Genomic DNA, 15,394 nt, shown 5'->3' with positions numbered 1-15,394 from the left:
AAAAAGAAAGAAACATTCTCTTTTAAAAAGATTAAAAATAAAAAATAAGACAAACAAATACTCCATGTGTTCCATATTATTTTTTACATTTTTTTTTTCACCGCTTAAACTCATGATCTTCTTGTAAGCAACTCTAATTGTCATGCAAAGGTTCTCTTCTATTAACTTACACAATAATTTTGTGGAATATTTTAGCTGGAATAATATGTCTAGTACTAGTTCCCAATAGCTAATTAATCCTCTAACAGATCATGTACGTTTTCCTCTCTCAATTTATTATCACAAGGTAAGTCTCCTTAATGTCATTAAACTAAATACTTATGGCGTTTCCATTTTGTCTTTGTGATGTTAATTACCTTCATTAACAATGTATGTTACTCTTACCACTAATGTATAGTATTTATATCCTCATAAACATCTCAGATTATTCATCCAAGTGCTTATAGGAAGATGAGTATCAAGTTGATTCTTTTGTTTGTTGTGTGTGTTTTCGGGCAAGCGACATATGCAAGGAAGCTTCTTCAGCTTCCAGCTATGAACATCCCTGGCATTGGTGGAGTTGAACAAATCATCGGAGGTATTATTGATGGTGGTGGTGGTGGTGGCGGAGGTGGTGGTGGAGGAGGAGGTGAGAATGGTGGATATGGTGGGGGATTAGGAGCTGGATTTGGTAAAGGATCAGGTCCTGATGGAGGAGGAAAAGGTGGTGGTGGTGGAGGCGGTGGTGGAGGAGGTGAGAATGGAGGATCGGGTGGGGGATTAGGAGGTGGCTTTGGCAATGGAGATAGCGATGGAGGTGGAGGAGGTGGCGGCGGCGGTGGTGGAGGAGGTGAGAATGGAGGATATGGTGGGGGATTAGGAGGTGGCTTTGGTAGTGGAGGAAGCGAAGGAGGAGGAGGAGGTGGCGGTGGCGGAGGAGGTGGAGGAGGAGGTGAAAATGGTGGATCTGGCTGGGGAATAGGAGGTGGCTATGGTGGTGGATCTGGCGAAAATGGAGGCAGTGGTGGTGGTGGCGGCGGTGGAGGAGGGGTGAATGGTGGATCTGGAGGGGGAATGGGAGGTGGCTACGGTAGTGGATTAGGTAGCACTGGAGGACACGACAATGTCGTAGGTGAAGATGGTGGCAGTGATTATGATGCAGGAGCAGGTGAAGGCGATGGAGATATGGTGCCGATAAATCTAATTGAAGTTTAAATGAAAGGCCTCTTTATAGGCTTTGGGTTTAATACCATTTTGACCGGATTCTTTTTAATAGTATAGAAATTAGAATAAAGAAATAAAGACGATTGTCATCAAATCATATTCTTCTTTTATCAACCCCTTTTCACTAATAACTAAATCGTGATTCATAATTTTATGAATTTTGAGTTGTGCATTGTTCTTGAAGTTGTCATTAATTATATAAGTGAATTGAGTTTTCTTTTTATTTATATTACAATTAAATCTAATCAATGATATGTGGGACAAAACCGAACGAGATGTATACATATTTTATCTTGATACGATACAATGTGATTTGTATTATATCAAGATACACAATCTTTTGGAGAGATCAAACTCTCGTGTAACAATATCCCACCACCTGGAGGTATTGGTAGACCCTTGTGATCAGGCCCTTCCTTAAACCCATATCGGTGTGTCAGTTCACCGGACTGCCCTTTTAGAGCCAAGTCATGCCCATAAGCAATACTAATACCAAGCAAGCACACAATCTTTTGGAGATATTGGTATTTCATGATCAATAATTAGAGGCCCTACTAGATTGCTTCTTCTGTCTCATTCTTTGAATGTAGTCACGAAAAATGGTCAAAAACAAAGTTCAATTTGATTGAGCCATCACTTGAAGAACGTAGAATACATTTGGCTAAGTGGCCAATGAATTCAAGTTTTAGTTATGTGATGTTGAATGACTGGATGTCAGTGTCCACAAGACATAAAGGTTAATATGATGGTCCAGTTATGGTCTTTTCAGTCCTTTATGGTCTTTTCGGAAGGATTCAGATCGATGGTTGGCACTTGTTGTAGGTCCTCCTACACCTAATGGTAAAGCTTCTGATGATATGGTGCAAATTAAACATATTTTTTTTATGGATTTTACTGTCAAAGAGGATTATCAGGACATATATTCGAAGGATACTGTGGATATTAACCTGGAGGTAGAGACCCCTTTAACCCCAATTTGGATCACCTTGACTGGCCTTAAATGGCATTATTTCAATTGGGATGCTGTCCTTCGGATCACCTCCCCTATCGGTACATTATTGAGGATTGATAAAGCGAGTAATGTCAGGTCTCAGCTTAACTTTGCCAGAGAAATGAAGCTGGGGGATTATGCAGGACATAGAATATGATTTTATTCCGGATTATTGTTTTGTTTACAAAAAGGAGGGGCATATTGAAGACGAGTGCTTTGATTGGAAAGAACAGAAATGTCGATGACAATAGAGCTAACCAGTTGGCTTTGGGGTCTTCTAGTATAGCATCTGCTAGTGATAATAGTAAGCTGAACATTATAGAACATCACAAAGGGAACCAATTACGCCAACTTACCGATGAAGGAGAAGAGCGATCTGAATCTTTCCCTCACCCACAACACCAAATGCTATAGAAATCAGGTCGCGAGGAAGCAAAGACACTCTACAGTGAATAGGCAAAGAATCCAAAAGGGTGCAAGAGCTAACTTGAGCTGGAAAACCAAGATGAAGTTGCTAGATAGACACCCACAGATATGGATCCTCTAGATCAAGCCAACGAGGAAGTGCAAAAGAAGTTTTTGTCCAAATTGCAAGCTGGTCAAGAAACAATGATCAACAGAAGGGAAACAACAGTGGAACATGTAGTGCGCCAGATATCTTTCTTACCAAACTTGACTAGTCATCCGATTACTACTATGAACTTTCAACAACTTGAATTGATGGATGAGCCTTGTTCATCCAATGGGAATGGAACAGTGGCCCGCAAAGATAAAACCCCTAGCACTAAGAGAGGCACAAACCAACTGACTGGACAACTTACTCTTGCTAGCACAAGGAGTTCTTGTCAACAACTAATGGGTGAACTTTGTCTATCTACTAGTAATATAGCAGTGGCTATCAAAACTAAAACACCTAAGCAAGCTGGAACTTGTAAAACTCCTATTAACTGAGAATCATGTTAAGCTTCTTACAAAGGACACATTCCAGTATGTATGGAATATGTGTTGCAACATTTATCAGGATTCAAAAGTTAAATTAGTCAGAGAATGCAAAATACATGTAAATATGTAATTGTGATGCTTTATCCTCTAGACTAACCTTGCAGACACACTTATAATTTATTTAACCTTTTTTCTGTTAAAACAAATGTAATTGTAGTCAAAACAACTCCTTGACTGCAAGTAAAACCATTCATAAGAGGGATTGGAGCAAGTCTAAACCCATCTTGCTCAAACAAGCATGAGAAAGATGGCCATTTACTCCAGAATGTTCAGGATTCATCAAAGCATGAGTTACCTTTCTATGACCTCACAACAGCAAGAAAACAAAAAAGTATGATCAGCTAAATATACTAAATAAATAATCTGATGGAGACATAAGACAGCAACTCACCCGTGTTCACCTCTCCTTGAGCTTGTTGCCTGCAAAACAGAAGCACGTGTAAGCTATCCAATTAGGGATGCATTATCATGATTCTCAGTTAATATGAGTTTAAATATTTGTACTAAGTGTTAAACAGTGGACAGTAAATCCCAGGGCCCTCATGGCTGGTTCAGACATGACCTAAACCAACACTACAACTGATCAATTAGCTCTTCGTTCTTTAAAATCTCAAATCATTTTGGATCCTTTTCACTTCTTGAATGAAAGTTGGTCTCCCGCTACTTCTGTTTGCCATTGGGTTGGAGTCACTTGTGGCTCTCGCCACCAAAGAGTGAAATCCTTGAATCTTTCCAACATGGATCTTACGGGGGCAGAATTCCACGTGATGTTGGAAACCTCACATTTCTTGTTTTTCTTGACTTGAAAAGCAATAATTTTCAGGGAAATTTGCCTCAAGAAATGGCACACTTGTGCCGACTTAAGTTTCTTGATTTAAGTTTCAACAACTTCAGTGGGGAGGTTCCCTCTTGGTTTGGATTCTTACACCAACTTCAAGATCTAAATATTGGAAATAATAGTTTCACTGGTTTCATCCCTTCTTCATTTTCTAACAGTAGTGAATCTTACAATTTGGTGAAAATGGTATTAAACCTAAAGCCTATAACGAGGCCTTCATTTAAACTTCAATTAGATTAATTGGCACCATATCTCCATCGCCTTCACCTGCTCTTGCATCAAAATCACTGCCGCCATTTTCACCTCCTACACTGTCGCCTCCTCCTTTTGAAGGGGAGCCTTGGAGAGTAACTGTTAAAGTTTCTATGTTACAAAGTGGTCACGGGTTCTAGCTTTGGAAACAGCCTCGGGCAGAAATGTAAGGTAAGGCTGCGTAAAATATACCCTTCTGGTGGAGCCCTTCCGCGAACACCGCGGATAGCGTTAGCCTTAGTACACTGGACTGCCCTTTCCTCCAGTGCTACCTAATCCATGACCAAAGCTACCTCCCATTCCCTATCCAAATCCACCATTCCCAGCTCCTCCACCACCGCCGCCTCCACTTTCACCAGATCCACCGCCATAGCCACCTTCTATTCCCCAACCACATCCACCATTTTCATCTCCGCCGCCGCCACCACCACCTCCTTCTTCGCTTCCTCCACTACCAAAGCCACCTCTTAATCCCTCACCAGATCCACTTCCTCCACCGCCGCCACCACCTTCTCCTCCTCCATCGCTATCTCTACTGCAAAAGCCACCTCTAATCCCCAACCCGATCCACCATTTTCACCTCCTCCTCCATCAGGACCTAATCCCAGATCCACCATTCTCACCTCCTCCTCCTCCTCCTCCACCACCACAACTGACAATACCTCCGATGATTTGTTCAACTCCGCCAATGCCAGGATGTTCACGGCAAGATATGTGAGGTTTCCAAGTTCACGGGGCATTAGTCCCGTAAGATTCATATTAGAAAGATTCAAGAATCTCACTCTTTGGTGACGAGAGTTACAAGTGACTTCAATCCAATAACAAACAGAGTAGTTGGAGATCAATTTTTTATCCAAAAAGTGAAAGGGATCCAAAACAATTTGCGATTTCACTATTTATAACATTAGTACTGAAGGAACAAGAGAAAAAAAGGGTGAATCCTTTCTCTATAATAGCACAAATTGGTAGGAATATGGATATGGATAGTAATGATGTTGTTTACACGCTCTAAATAGCAAAGAGGTCTATTGCTCTTTCTGATTTTAAATCTATAAAAATCTTTTTTAATGAGAATTTTTTTAAGGAAAAAAGGGGTAGCTTTCCTTTATTCATTAAATAATTAAGTCATCTAAACACTAATAATAATAATACAACTAAAGCAACAAAAAAAGTAATTTTGTTATAAATATATTACTATATATAATGAATATCTATTTATGAAAAAGTTGAAAATCCTAACTTATAGATAAAGTTAATTTTTTCAAATAAATAAATAAAAAATTCTTCATTAAAATTAATTCCTTATGAAACCCCTCAAAAATTGCTCAAGAGAAAGAAATAAATATTTACTCTCTCTTCTCTCTATTCTTCCTGTTCTTACTTTAATATTTCATAACATGTTATCATCATAAGTTTCTAACCTAGAAATTCTTGTTCATGAGAAAAACAATAATTGGATGATAATGCAGACTACAGAGGTAAGTCTTGTTGCACTTTGACCACTGCAAAGCATGTTAATACAGAAACTATGAAAATTCATATAAAAAATGTTAGTTCTTTTATATTATTTTTCTTTTGTTACTAACTGTATAATAATATTGTATATTTAGTCTCATCATACTATGGCATAACACGTTTTGATATGGATAAGATATCGAGTTAGGGTTTTGATGCACCATGATGATAAGATATTGGGTTCAAGTCCCATTAATTTATGTCTAAGACATCTTTGTATGGATAAGATATTGAGTTTGGATCTCAATACAAGATATTGATAATGTAATGACAGTTAAGGTAAAATAATGTACTTTTGGTGAAAATTCATGAGACATGTCCTATTGAATATGCTCCATTCTTTATGTGAATACGGATGCAGTGCATAATATGTCTGAAAAAATACAAGTGATTGAATGTACAAATCTAAGTATAGAGGGACAATATGGTAATAATCATGAAAAAGTGATGATATTTTCATACGCTTATTATGATTGTAAGATATGTTAGAGAAAAAAAATTCTCTACAACCATAGGTATACCTCGATTTGCTTCTGAAGTAACAATATCTTAAAAGAGAATGTGCATCGCTATAAGATGATCACATGTGCGGTTCTTTTCAACCTACAGTTTGACATTCATAAAATTGTTTGCTCAATAAAATTGAGTTAAGAGCATGGTTTTTAGATTGTGTAATCAAGACAATTCGTCTTGATAATGTTGGTTTGACATTGAATGTCTTTGATAAATAGTTGAACTATTGCTTATGAGAACAAAGGTTTATGTGTTGGTCTGAAATATGATATATTTCATACCATAGAACTTGTTTATATTAGATCTAAAATTATGATTAATTCCTCCTTCTCAATTGGTTCAAGGTCAGAAACCAATTATTCCATCTAGTAGTTTTGATATGTGGTACTTGATTAATAAATATACCATGGTGCATAAAGATAAATTCTCTAAAATAAATTGAGATGTATGTTAGTTTTCCTAACATGAAGGAGAGATAATAAACAACTAAGAAATATGTTGTGAATTATCATCAATATGATCCTTATTCAAAAGATAATTCAAGTTAAATGCTAGGAGCATTTGCTGACTCGAAAATTGATATTATATTTAGTTGTAGATGCTCCAATTAAATATCCCTAAAGGACAAAGTCTACTACATGTATGAAGCATAGTAGATCAATCAATTCTAAAAGCAATAATTCTTAAAAAGGATAAGGAACAAATAATCGTGATAAGAAGGTGATACGCTTTTAAAGAGCCTATGACATAATACTTCATGAAACCTTATGAAAGGTTCAAGTGCCTGAAAATAATGAACTGATAAGATCTCAAAATATTATATCACATTTTGAATCAACACAAAATGATATATCATTAGTAATAGCTTTGATACAATGTTGACGCAATATTGTAAAGATTACGAGGATCTGAATTCTACGTTTCCCTAAGCATGCTTACGTAGAAATATTTATCAAGTGACATGAAAGGATGCATCTTGGTAAGCATAATCTTATTTGATTTACAGTCCTGACACTTGAAGATGTCACACATGAAATAATGAATATTGTCACTAGACAAAATTTATATGAAAACCTTTTTAAGGATTCGAAATGTTTGAAGCATATAAAAGTTTCTAAAAAGCTTATTTATTATTCTTATAGTTCATAAATTTATAACTTGAAAATCATTAGAACTCTTGGAGAGTTTTCAAAAGCAATAAATTATTTGCTTAAGTGAGAATTATACCGAATTGAATTGGTTATGAAGTATCATATCTTAGTGCAATGGGTGTACTAATATACCTTGGAAATACGACAAGGTTTGATATAATATTTTCAATCAATTTGTTAGCAAGGTATAGTTCTGTTCCTACTAGAAGACATTAAAATGAGATTAAACACATGAGCTTATTTTATTCTAAATATTGTAGTCCTAATTTTATTGGTTATATTGATGCTGAGTACTTATCTGAACCGCATAAAGCTCTATCTCAAACAGGTTATGTGTTCATTTGTGGGGATACTGTCTTATTTTGGAGATCTACAAAGCAGTCTATCATAGCTAACTTATCGAACCATGTTGAGATAATAGCTATTGATGAAATCCAAGAGTGTGTGTGGTTGAAGTGCATGATATATCTCTTTCAAGAAAAATATGATTTAAAATGTGATAAAGTACCCACAATTTTATTTGAAGATAATGCAACATTCATAGCACAACTTATGGGAGGATTCATATAAGGAGATAAAACGAAGCATATTTCGTTAAAACTTTTCTATACATGTGAGCTCCAAAAGAATGGTGATATTAACATGCAACAAATTCGCTCAAGTGCTAATGTGGCTGATTTATTTACCAAGTCTCTTCCAACTATAACTTTAAGAAGATGGTGCACATGATCGGATGTAAAGATTCAAGGATGTTCTTATTAAGGAGGGGGGGGGGGGTTATTAATACGCGTTCACTACAAGAATATGTACTTATAGCTACGAAATCTAAGTTACGAATTTAAACATCGTAGCTATTACCTATTAATAGCCACACAAATTCGAATTTCATGACTATCTAAAATTTCATCAAATTTTTTAGTCGTGAAAGCTAATTTAACAAATCTAAATTTTAATTTTTGCTATAATTGCTAATATTCGTGCCAATAATTATCTAAATAGCTATAATTTTTCTGATACAGTAAAATGCGGTAGCTAATTATAAAATTGTCACACGATAAAAGTAATTGTAATCATAGTAATTCTTTAGCCACAAGAAGTTATTTGAAACAAAATATTGTAGCTAAATAAATAATTTTGCTTCAAGTTATAAAACTGTAACAATAGTTAAATGAGATAATCATAGATTTTTCACTATAAAATTTTTTATAGCTAATTATTAATTTTTGTCATGAGTTAAAATTTGTCATAGTAGAATAACCTTTTAGCCACAATAAATTATTTGAAGCTAAATAAATATTTTTTTAAGTTATAAAGTTGTAACTTAATAGTTATAATTATTTGTCAGTGGCTAAATGATATAACCATAAAATTATTCTTGTGATATGATATGGTAGTGAAGAATTATTTTGTATCATGGGTTGAAATTTGTTGTAACAATACTAACCTTTTAAAATTCTTCATTATTAGGCAAAAAAAAAAAAGAAAAGTCAAATTTTTAAGATCATATGTCTATTTATCACATCAGTACATAATCAATATTAGCCATCAAAAAGCTTTAGTACCTAACCTATTTAATCAGTTGTCTCTAATTAAAGTCGAGATCCATGATAACATGTGTATGAGAATATATTTTTGAGATTCATGAGAAACTTTTCAAACTTAATTAGCATAATCCATAAATAAAAGGAAAGATGACCTTATAAACAAAAAATAAAAAGAGAAATAGCTTTATAGATACTTTTTTTTTATTAAAGTAAAGTTAATAGCTTTATAGATACTTACTATTCAATAATTCCTATATATCAATAGTTGAGTATTATATGTGGATTTTTCAACAAATGTGTGTAATATTTTTATCTATTTTTTCAATAATAGACCAATCCAAATTGATTTGTCATTTTAAAGATTATGCTAATCATATAATAACAATCAGTAGAAAGGAGAAAAGAGTAAGTTTAAGAGAAGTAGCAAACAGTAAAAGTAAAAGAAGTAGCCTGTTAACCTACATCAACCAAAAGATTATAGAAAAAGCTCATAACATAATCAACTGAAACATGTGATTGAATGTCTATATAAAAATATTACAAAGAAACAAAAGTTTTTCAAACTCGAAAGTCAAGCAACACTACACCAATTCAATGAAATAATTCTCTTCTCAAACTTTATTGCACACCTTATACCTCTCAACCACTGAAAAGTAGAACATGACAGGACCTGTGTAGAATTTATAAAATAAAACAAAGCACATGTTCAACTATCACACAAAAACTTAATCTTATAAAAGAAACCATCCTGAAAAGACCAATAGAGTATAAACAATAAGTAAATAAGACATTAAAATATTTACAATAATAAATCTTCTTCATCAGTAGATAGTTCTGATTCAATGCCTTTAATGATATCATCAAATAAAGTAACTTCAGTGCTAATAACATCAAGATCATTTCTCCTCCAATTTATGAATTCTTCATCATCCACAAATGTACGCAAAGAATCACTACAAACATCTTGTTGAAAAGTCTCTTCGCCAATAACATCTCTAGTAAAATAAGTAGAATGACCATTCAGAACAATTGACCAATTGGCATGAAGATTATTCTTAACATAAAAAACTTATTCCGCCTGAGCAGCAAGCACAAATAATTCATTTGTTGTTAATTTTCTCTTAGTGTTAATAACATTAACACAATCATTTTTTTTTATTTTCACTCTTTTTTTGATGTGATCAACAGTCCACCAATCACATTTAAACAAAATAATAAGTTTAGCATTGAAATATTGAAGTTCAACTATTTCAACTAAAACACAATAGTAATTGATATTTTGGCCATTCACTACTCTTCCTACAAGAACACCACTATTTTGCCTCCTTTTTCCTCGAGTTGTTTAGTATGAAATCTAAGACTATTTATTCCAAATTCCTTGAATCTTTGGACCCCATTAAAATGACCTCTAGCCAAAGAATACAATTCACAGCTTGCTAGATGATTTGCTTCTTTGCATATTTGTACAATCAATATAAAAAATAAATTAGTTAATGATAACAATTAGTACAACAAAAGTTTAATATAAATTACAATAAAAAATAATGAATAAGTATCAAATTTAATATAAAATACAACAAAAACTTACTCGATAGAAAAATCAATCATCAAAGTTCAAGTTCTCATTTTCATCGTTCTGCTCATACTCATTGTTATATGTTAGAGTACGAGCCCTACTAATTGCCTATCAGTGGAATAGGTAAGTAAACGTAGTTCACAGAAGTAAAAACTGAACACAGTATTTTTATGTGGAAAACACCTGGCTCAAGAAAGGTGTAAAAACCACGACCTGTACCTCTACAGGATTTAACCCCATTTTCACTATAATACTTGAGCCCCAACAATCAGCAAAGTTACAAGACTTCTTGTAAACTAGAAATTAAAACTTCTAACTTCTATCACTACAAAAAAACAAATCTTCCCAAGATAAGTGTTCCTAAGTCTTCGAGTTCCCTAACTTGAAGACACAACTCCTAACTCAGTTTATAGATCACTGAGACTAGAACAATGACTCATTACAACTCAAAGAACCTACCTACTACACACAGTCTACGACTTAAGTAAGGAACCAGGTTCTTCTTCAAGTATGAGAATTGTTTTGCTGATTGTTGATTTTCTTTTCAGTGCATTGAGTGAGTTGCTTGATCATGCTTTGTTGTATATATGCACACTTGTAATACACCTGTGATGGATTCCTAGTTGATTTATACTTCTTTCTTCTTTCAACTCTATCAAGTAACTTCACTCCTTGGTGTAGCCGTTTCTCCTCCCCTGGTTGAATAGGACTCTTTTGCTTTATAATCAAAAAATATAATCAAAAAAATAATCTATAATATTACAAAAAAAATTAAAAAATAATCAAAAAACCGACCACTTGTGGTCGGTTCTTTATATATATTTTAATCATTATTTTTTTCTAAAACCGACCACCAGTTGTTGTTTTTTTTGAAAAATAAATAATTAAAAAATAATAAAAAAACCGACCACAAGTGGTCGGTTTTTTAAATATTTTTTTATTTTTTTTCAAAAAAACCGACCACTAGTGGTCGGATTTTTAATTTTTTTTAATTTTTTTTTTTAATTTGAAAAATAAATAATAATTAATACTAAAATTAATTTAATAATTATTTCAAATTTTTAAAATGAAAAAGCTACCACTTGTGGTCGCTTTTAAAAAAAAAAAAATTTTAAAAAATTAAAATCCGACCACTAGTGGTTGGTTTTTGCCTTTTTTTAGTAGTGGCAGTACATTCAAAGTACTAACTCATACCTTTCTTTTGCACTATGATATCTTATATCATAGGTTTAGATGCACGGGCTCCTGACCGTAATTAGCAGCCCAAACTATCTGTAACAAATATAGTGGCGAGTCCTCATAGTTCTAGACAAAGTTATCATTTTCATATTTCAATATTCAGATTATTTCAGTAGTTGGAGTTAGTTGGGGGCTTGTCCCATCAACTCCACCTTCTGACAGTTAGAGGCTTTCAGACTAGAGTATTTTAGACAAATGTTCAGTTTTTAGTATTGATTTTCAGTATTTAGTATTTTGATTTCAGTTTTGAACCTTATGGCAATTTTTGCCTAATTTTTGCATTATACAGTATTATTATTTAGTGATTACAGCAGGTACCATTCATGGGTTAGCTTATGGCCCTTCGGGATTATGAGCACCGTGTGATGTCCGGGGTACAGACTCGGGGAGTTACAAACTTGGTATTAGAGCCTAAGGTTCAACTGAGTTTTAGGAAGTCTGAAAGCTACGTCTAGTAAAGTCTTGTGTATGGGTGTGTAGCGCCCCATGCTTATGACTAAGAGACGATGAGGCGTTTTAGGAAAAGTTTTCCTTCTTTCAGTATTCATATCGTAAGAATGACTATGAGATCAAGTTACAGTCTCAGTCTAATCCTTTTCTTACTTCTGTTTATAAAACATGCCTCCCAAAAAGAATAACAGAAGAAGAATAAGAAATCAGCCAATACCTCAGCCCGTTCAGGTAGATCCCCTGGACGAGCATGTCTCTCACGTAGAATTCAGAGCCGCTTTTACCACTCTGACTCATTTTGTGGCAGCCCAAAATAAATGCCCAGCTGCCGTTTCGGCCAACCCAGTGGCCAATACTGCTACAGTTAGGATTTGGGACTTCACCCGAATGAACCCTCCAGACTTTACCAGGTGTAAGTCATATAAAGACCCACAGGAATTGCTTGATCAGGTGCAGAAAGTCACATATATTATGGGGGTGACTACTAGTGAGAGTGCTGAGTTGGCCGCATATTAGTTACAGGATATGGTTTACTCATGGTTCAAGCAGTGAAAGGTAGAGAGGCCCGCAGATGAAGGGCTCGTAGAATGGAAGGAGTTGTCCATTGATTTTCTAGATAGGATCTTCCTACTATAGTTGACAGAAGCTAAGGTTTTGGAGTTTATTAATCTGAAGTAGGGCAACATAACAGTGAAAGAGTATTCTCTCAAGTTTACTCAGTTGGCCAGATACGCTCCTCATGTGGTAGCAGATCGCAGATGTAAGATGAGTAAGTTTATGTCTGGTGTGTCTAACAGTGTAGTCAAGAAGTGCAGAACCGCAATGCTTATTAAGGAGATGTACATATCCAAGCTTATGGTCCATGCTAAACTGATAGAAAAGGCTAAGAATAGAGAGAAAAAGAGGGAAAGTAAGAGAGCTAAAATAGGTAGCTTCAAATTCACTTAGCCTAAGTCAGAGAGTGGTAATCGTTCTCAGTTTTTCTCGAATTCCTCAGTTCCAGCTCTGTCCTCAGTCAGTGCTCCAGTGTTGAAATTCAGAGACGACTATAAAAATAGGGTACCAGGCCCTAAACCCCAGGGTAGTGTTAGAAGTGCTCGAACAAATCCTCTTTGCCAGAAATATGGCAGAAACTACTAGGGTGTTTGTAGAGCTGGAAGTGATGTATATTTCAGATATGGCAAGCCACGCCACAGGGTCAAAGAGTGTCCTTAGGTGGGTTTGTAGAGTCAGTATAATCGTCCTTCAGATCAGTCCACCCAAATCAGCATAGTGCCACTTCCAGTGTCGCCAATGGGCAACGACCAAACAGGCTCTATGCACTCCATTCCCGACAGGATCAGAAAAGTTCTCCTAATATGGTCATTGGTACATTATAAGCTTATCATTTACATGTTTATGCTTTGCTAGATCCAGGAGCTTTTTTATCCTTTGTAACTCCCTATATAGCTGTTAACTTCGGAGTCAGTCTCGAAATTCTAGCAGAGCCCTTCCTAGTCTCTACCCCAGTGGGTAAGGCTATCATAGCACGATGGGTATACAGGAACTGTCCGATTATGGTATCTCAAAAAGTCATATCAGCAGACTTAGTAGAATTAGAGATGACAGATTTTGATGTCATTCTCGGCATGAATTGGCTTCATTCATGCTATGCTTCAGTTGAATGCAGAAATAGTTCTGAATGAACTTGTCCTTGAATGAAGGGGTAGTACTTCAATACTTAGGGATCAACTTATTTCTTAGTACTTCAATACTTAGGGATCAACTTATTTCTTACCTTAGGGTAAGAAAAGTAATATCTAAGGGATGTGTCTATCATCTCGTTTGAGTTCAAGACTCTAGTTCAGAAACCCCTAATATTGAGTCAGTATCAGTAGCATGTGAATTTCTAGATATATTTCTCGAAGATCTTCCTGGAGTCTCTCTCGAGTGGGAAATTGACTTCGGGATAAACCTTCTCTCAGATACTCAACCTATTTCTATTCTGCCATATAGAATGGCTCAAACAGAACTCAAAGAGTTGAAAGAATAGTTGAAGGATCTCCTAGATAAGGGATTTATCAGGCCCAACATATCCACTTGGGGTGCACCAATTTTATTCATGCGTAAGAAAGACGGTTCTCTCAGAATGTGTATTGACTACCGTCAGCTGAATAAAGTCACGATTAAGAAAAAGTGTCCACTTCCCAGAATCGATGACTTGTTGGACCAACTTTAGGGTGCCAACTACTTTGATAAGATAGACCTCAGATCAGGCTATCATTAACTCAAAGTTAGAGAATGTGACATTCTGAAAATAGCTTTCAGAACTCAGTATGGTCACTTTAAATTCTTAGTCATGTTATTTGGTCTTACTAATGCTCCAGCAGCCTTCATGGACTTGATGAACCGCGTGTTCAAGTATTACTTGGACATGTTTGTCATAGTCTTCATTGATGATATTCTTGTCTACTCCCGCAGTGAACATGATTATGCAAACCATCTCAGAATAGTCTTAAAAACTCTCAGAGCCTATCAGTTGTTCACCAAATTCAGTAAGTGCGAATTTTGGTTAAGGTCAGTAGGTTTCCTTGGCCATATAGTTTCCGACGATGGCATTAGAGTGGATCCTTAAAAGATAGAAGCAGTAAAAAACTTTCCCAGACCCATCTCTCCATCATATATCAGGAGTTTCTGGGGTTTGGCTGGCTATTACCAATGATTTGTTGAGGGATTTTCATCTATTGCGTCCCCAATGTCTAGATTAACTCAGAAAAAAGTCAAATTTCAGTGGTCAGATTCTTGTGAAAAGAGCTTAAAGGTTTAAAGACTCAACTCACTACAACCCCAGTTTTGACTCTACTAGATGGCTCATATGGGTTTGTAGTATATTGTGGTGCTTCCAGAGTTGGTTTGGGGTGTGTTTTTATGCATGTAAGGTCATATCCTATGCCTCTAGACAACTTAAGCCCTATGAAAAGAATTAACCTACTCATGATCTTGAGTTAGCAGCTGTTGTATTTGCCTTACATATTTGGAGGCATTATTTGTATGGGGTGCATGTTGATGTGTTCGCAGACCATAAAAGCCTACAGTATGTGTTTTCTCAGAAAGACCTAAACCTGCGCTAGAGAAGGTGGT

General features: G+C 35.3%; 2 protein-coding genes across 2 annotated transcripts; one reads left to right on the top strand and one right to left on the bottom strand.

Moving 5' to 3' along the window:
- The first annotated feature begins 245 nt into the window (after positions 1-245).
- On the top strand, positions 246-2,608 carry LOC107849385 (glycine-rich cell wall structural protein 1.0-like). The gene is made up of 4 exons (XM_047413152.1): positions 246-286; positions 424-1,167; positions 1,995-2,290; positions 2,386-2,608. The coding sequence occupies exons 2-4, from the start codon at positions 451-453 to the stop codon at positions 2,606-2,608; spliced, it is 1,236 nt and encodes a 411-aa protein (XP_047269108.1). The 5' UTR covers positions 246-286; positions 424-450.
- Positions 2,609-4,254: 1,646 nt separating this feature from the next.
- LOC107862472 (putative glycine-rich cell wall structural protein 1) lies at positions 4,255-5,044 on the bottom strand. Its single transcript, XM_016708067.2, has 3 exons — positions 4,849-5,044; positions 4,604-4,801; positions 4,255-4,397 (listed from the first exon to the last, which is right to left on the bottom strand). Exons 1-3 carry the CDS (start codon positions 5,042-5,044, stop codon positions 4,255-4,257), a joined length of 537 nt encoding a protein of 178 aa, XP_016563553.2.
- Positions 5,045-15,394: the final 10,350 nt, after the last annotated feature.

The sequence above is a fragment of the Capsicum annuum genome, chromosome 1, assembly GCF_002878395.1.
Source record: "Capsicum annuum cultivar UCD-10X-F1 chromosome 1, UCD10Xv1.1, whole genome shotgun sequence".
In the NCBI taxonomy this organism is placed as follows: domain Eukaryota; kingdom Viridiplantae; phylum Streptophyta; class Magnoliopsida; order Solanales; family Solanaceae; genus Capsicum; species Capsicum annuum.
Note: the sequence above shows the minus strand (reverse complement) of the source record. Positions and strands in the feature narration are given on the sequence as shown.

Coding starts and splice junctions, on each gene's coding strand:
- LOC107849385 (XM_047413152.1), top strand. CDS start 451: ATGAGTATCAAGTTGATTCTTTTGTTTGTTGTGTGTGTTTTCGGGCAA. Junction 1,168..1,994: donor GTGAAGGCGATGGAGATATG/GTGCCGATAAAT, acceptor TCTTTTCGGAAG/GATTCAGATCGATGGTTGGC. Junction 2,291..2,385: donor GATAAAGCGAGTAATGTCAG/GTCTCAGCTTAA, acceptor GTTTACAAAAAG/GAGGGGCATATTGAAGACGA.
- LOC107862472 (XM_016708067.2), bottom strand. CDS start 5,044: ATGAATCTTACGGGACTAATGCCCCGTGAACTTGGAAACCTCACATAT. Junction 4,802..4,848: donor AGGTGAAAATGGTGGATCGG/GTTGGGGATTAG, acceptor GCGATGGAGGAG/GAGAAGGTGGTGGCGGCGGT. Junction 4,398..4,603: donor TGGTGGAGGAGCTGGGAATG/GTGGATTTGGAT, acceptor TTTGTAACATAG/AAACTTTAACAGTTACTCTC.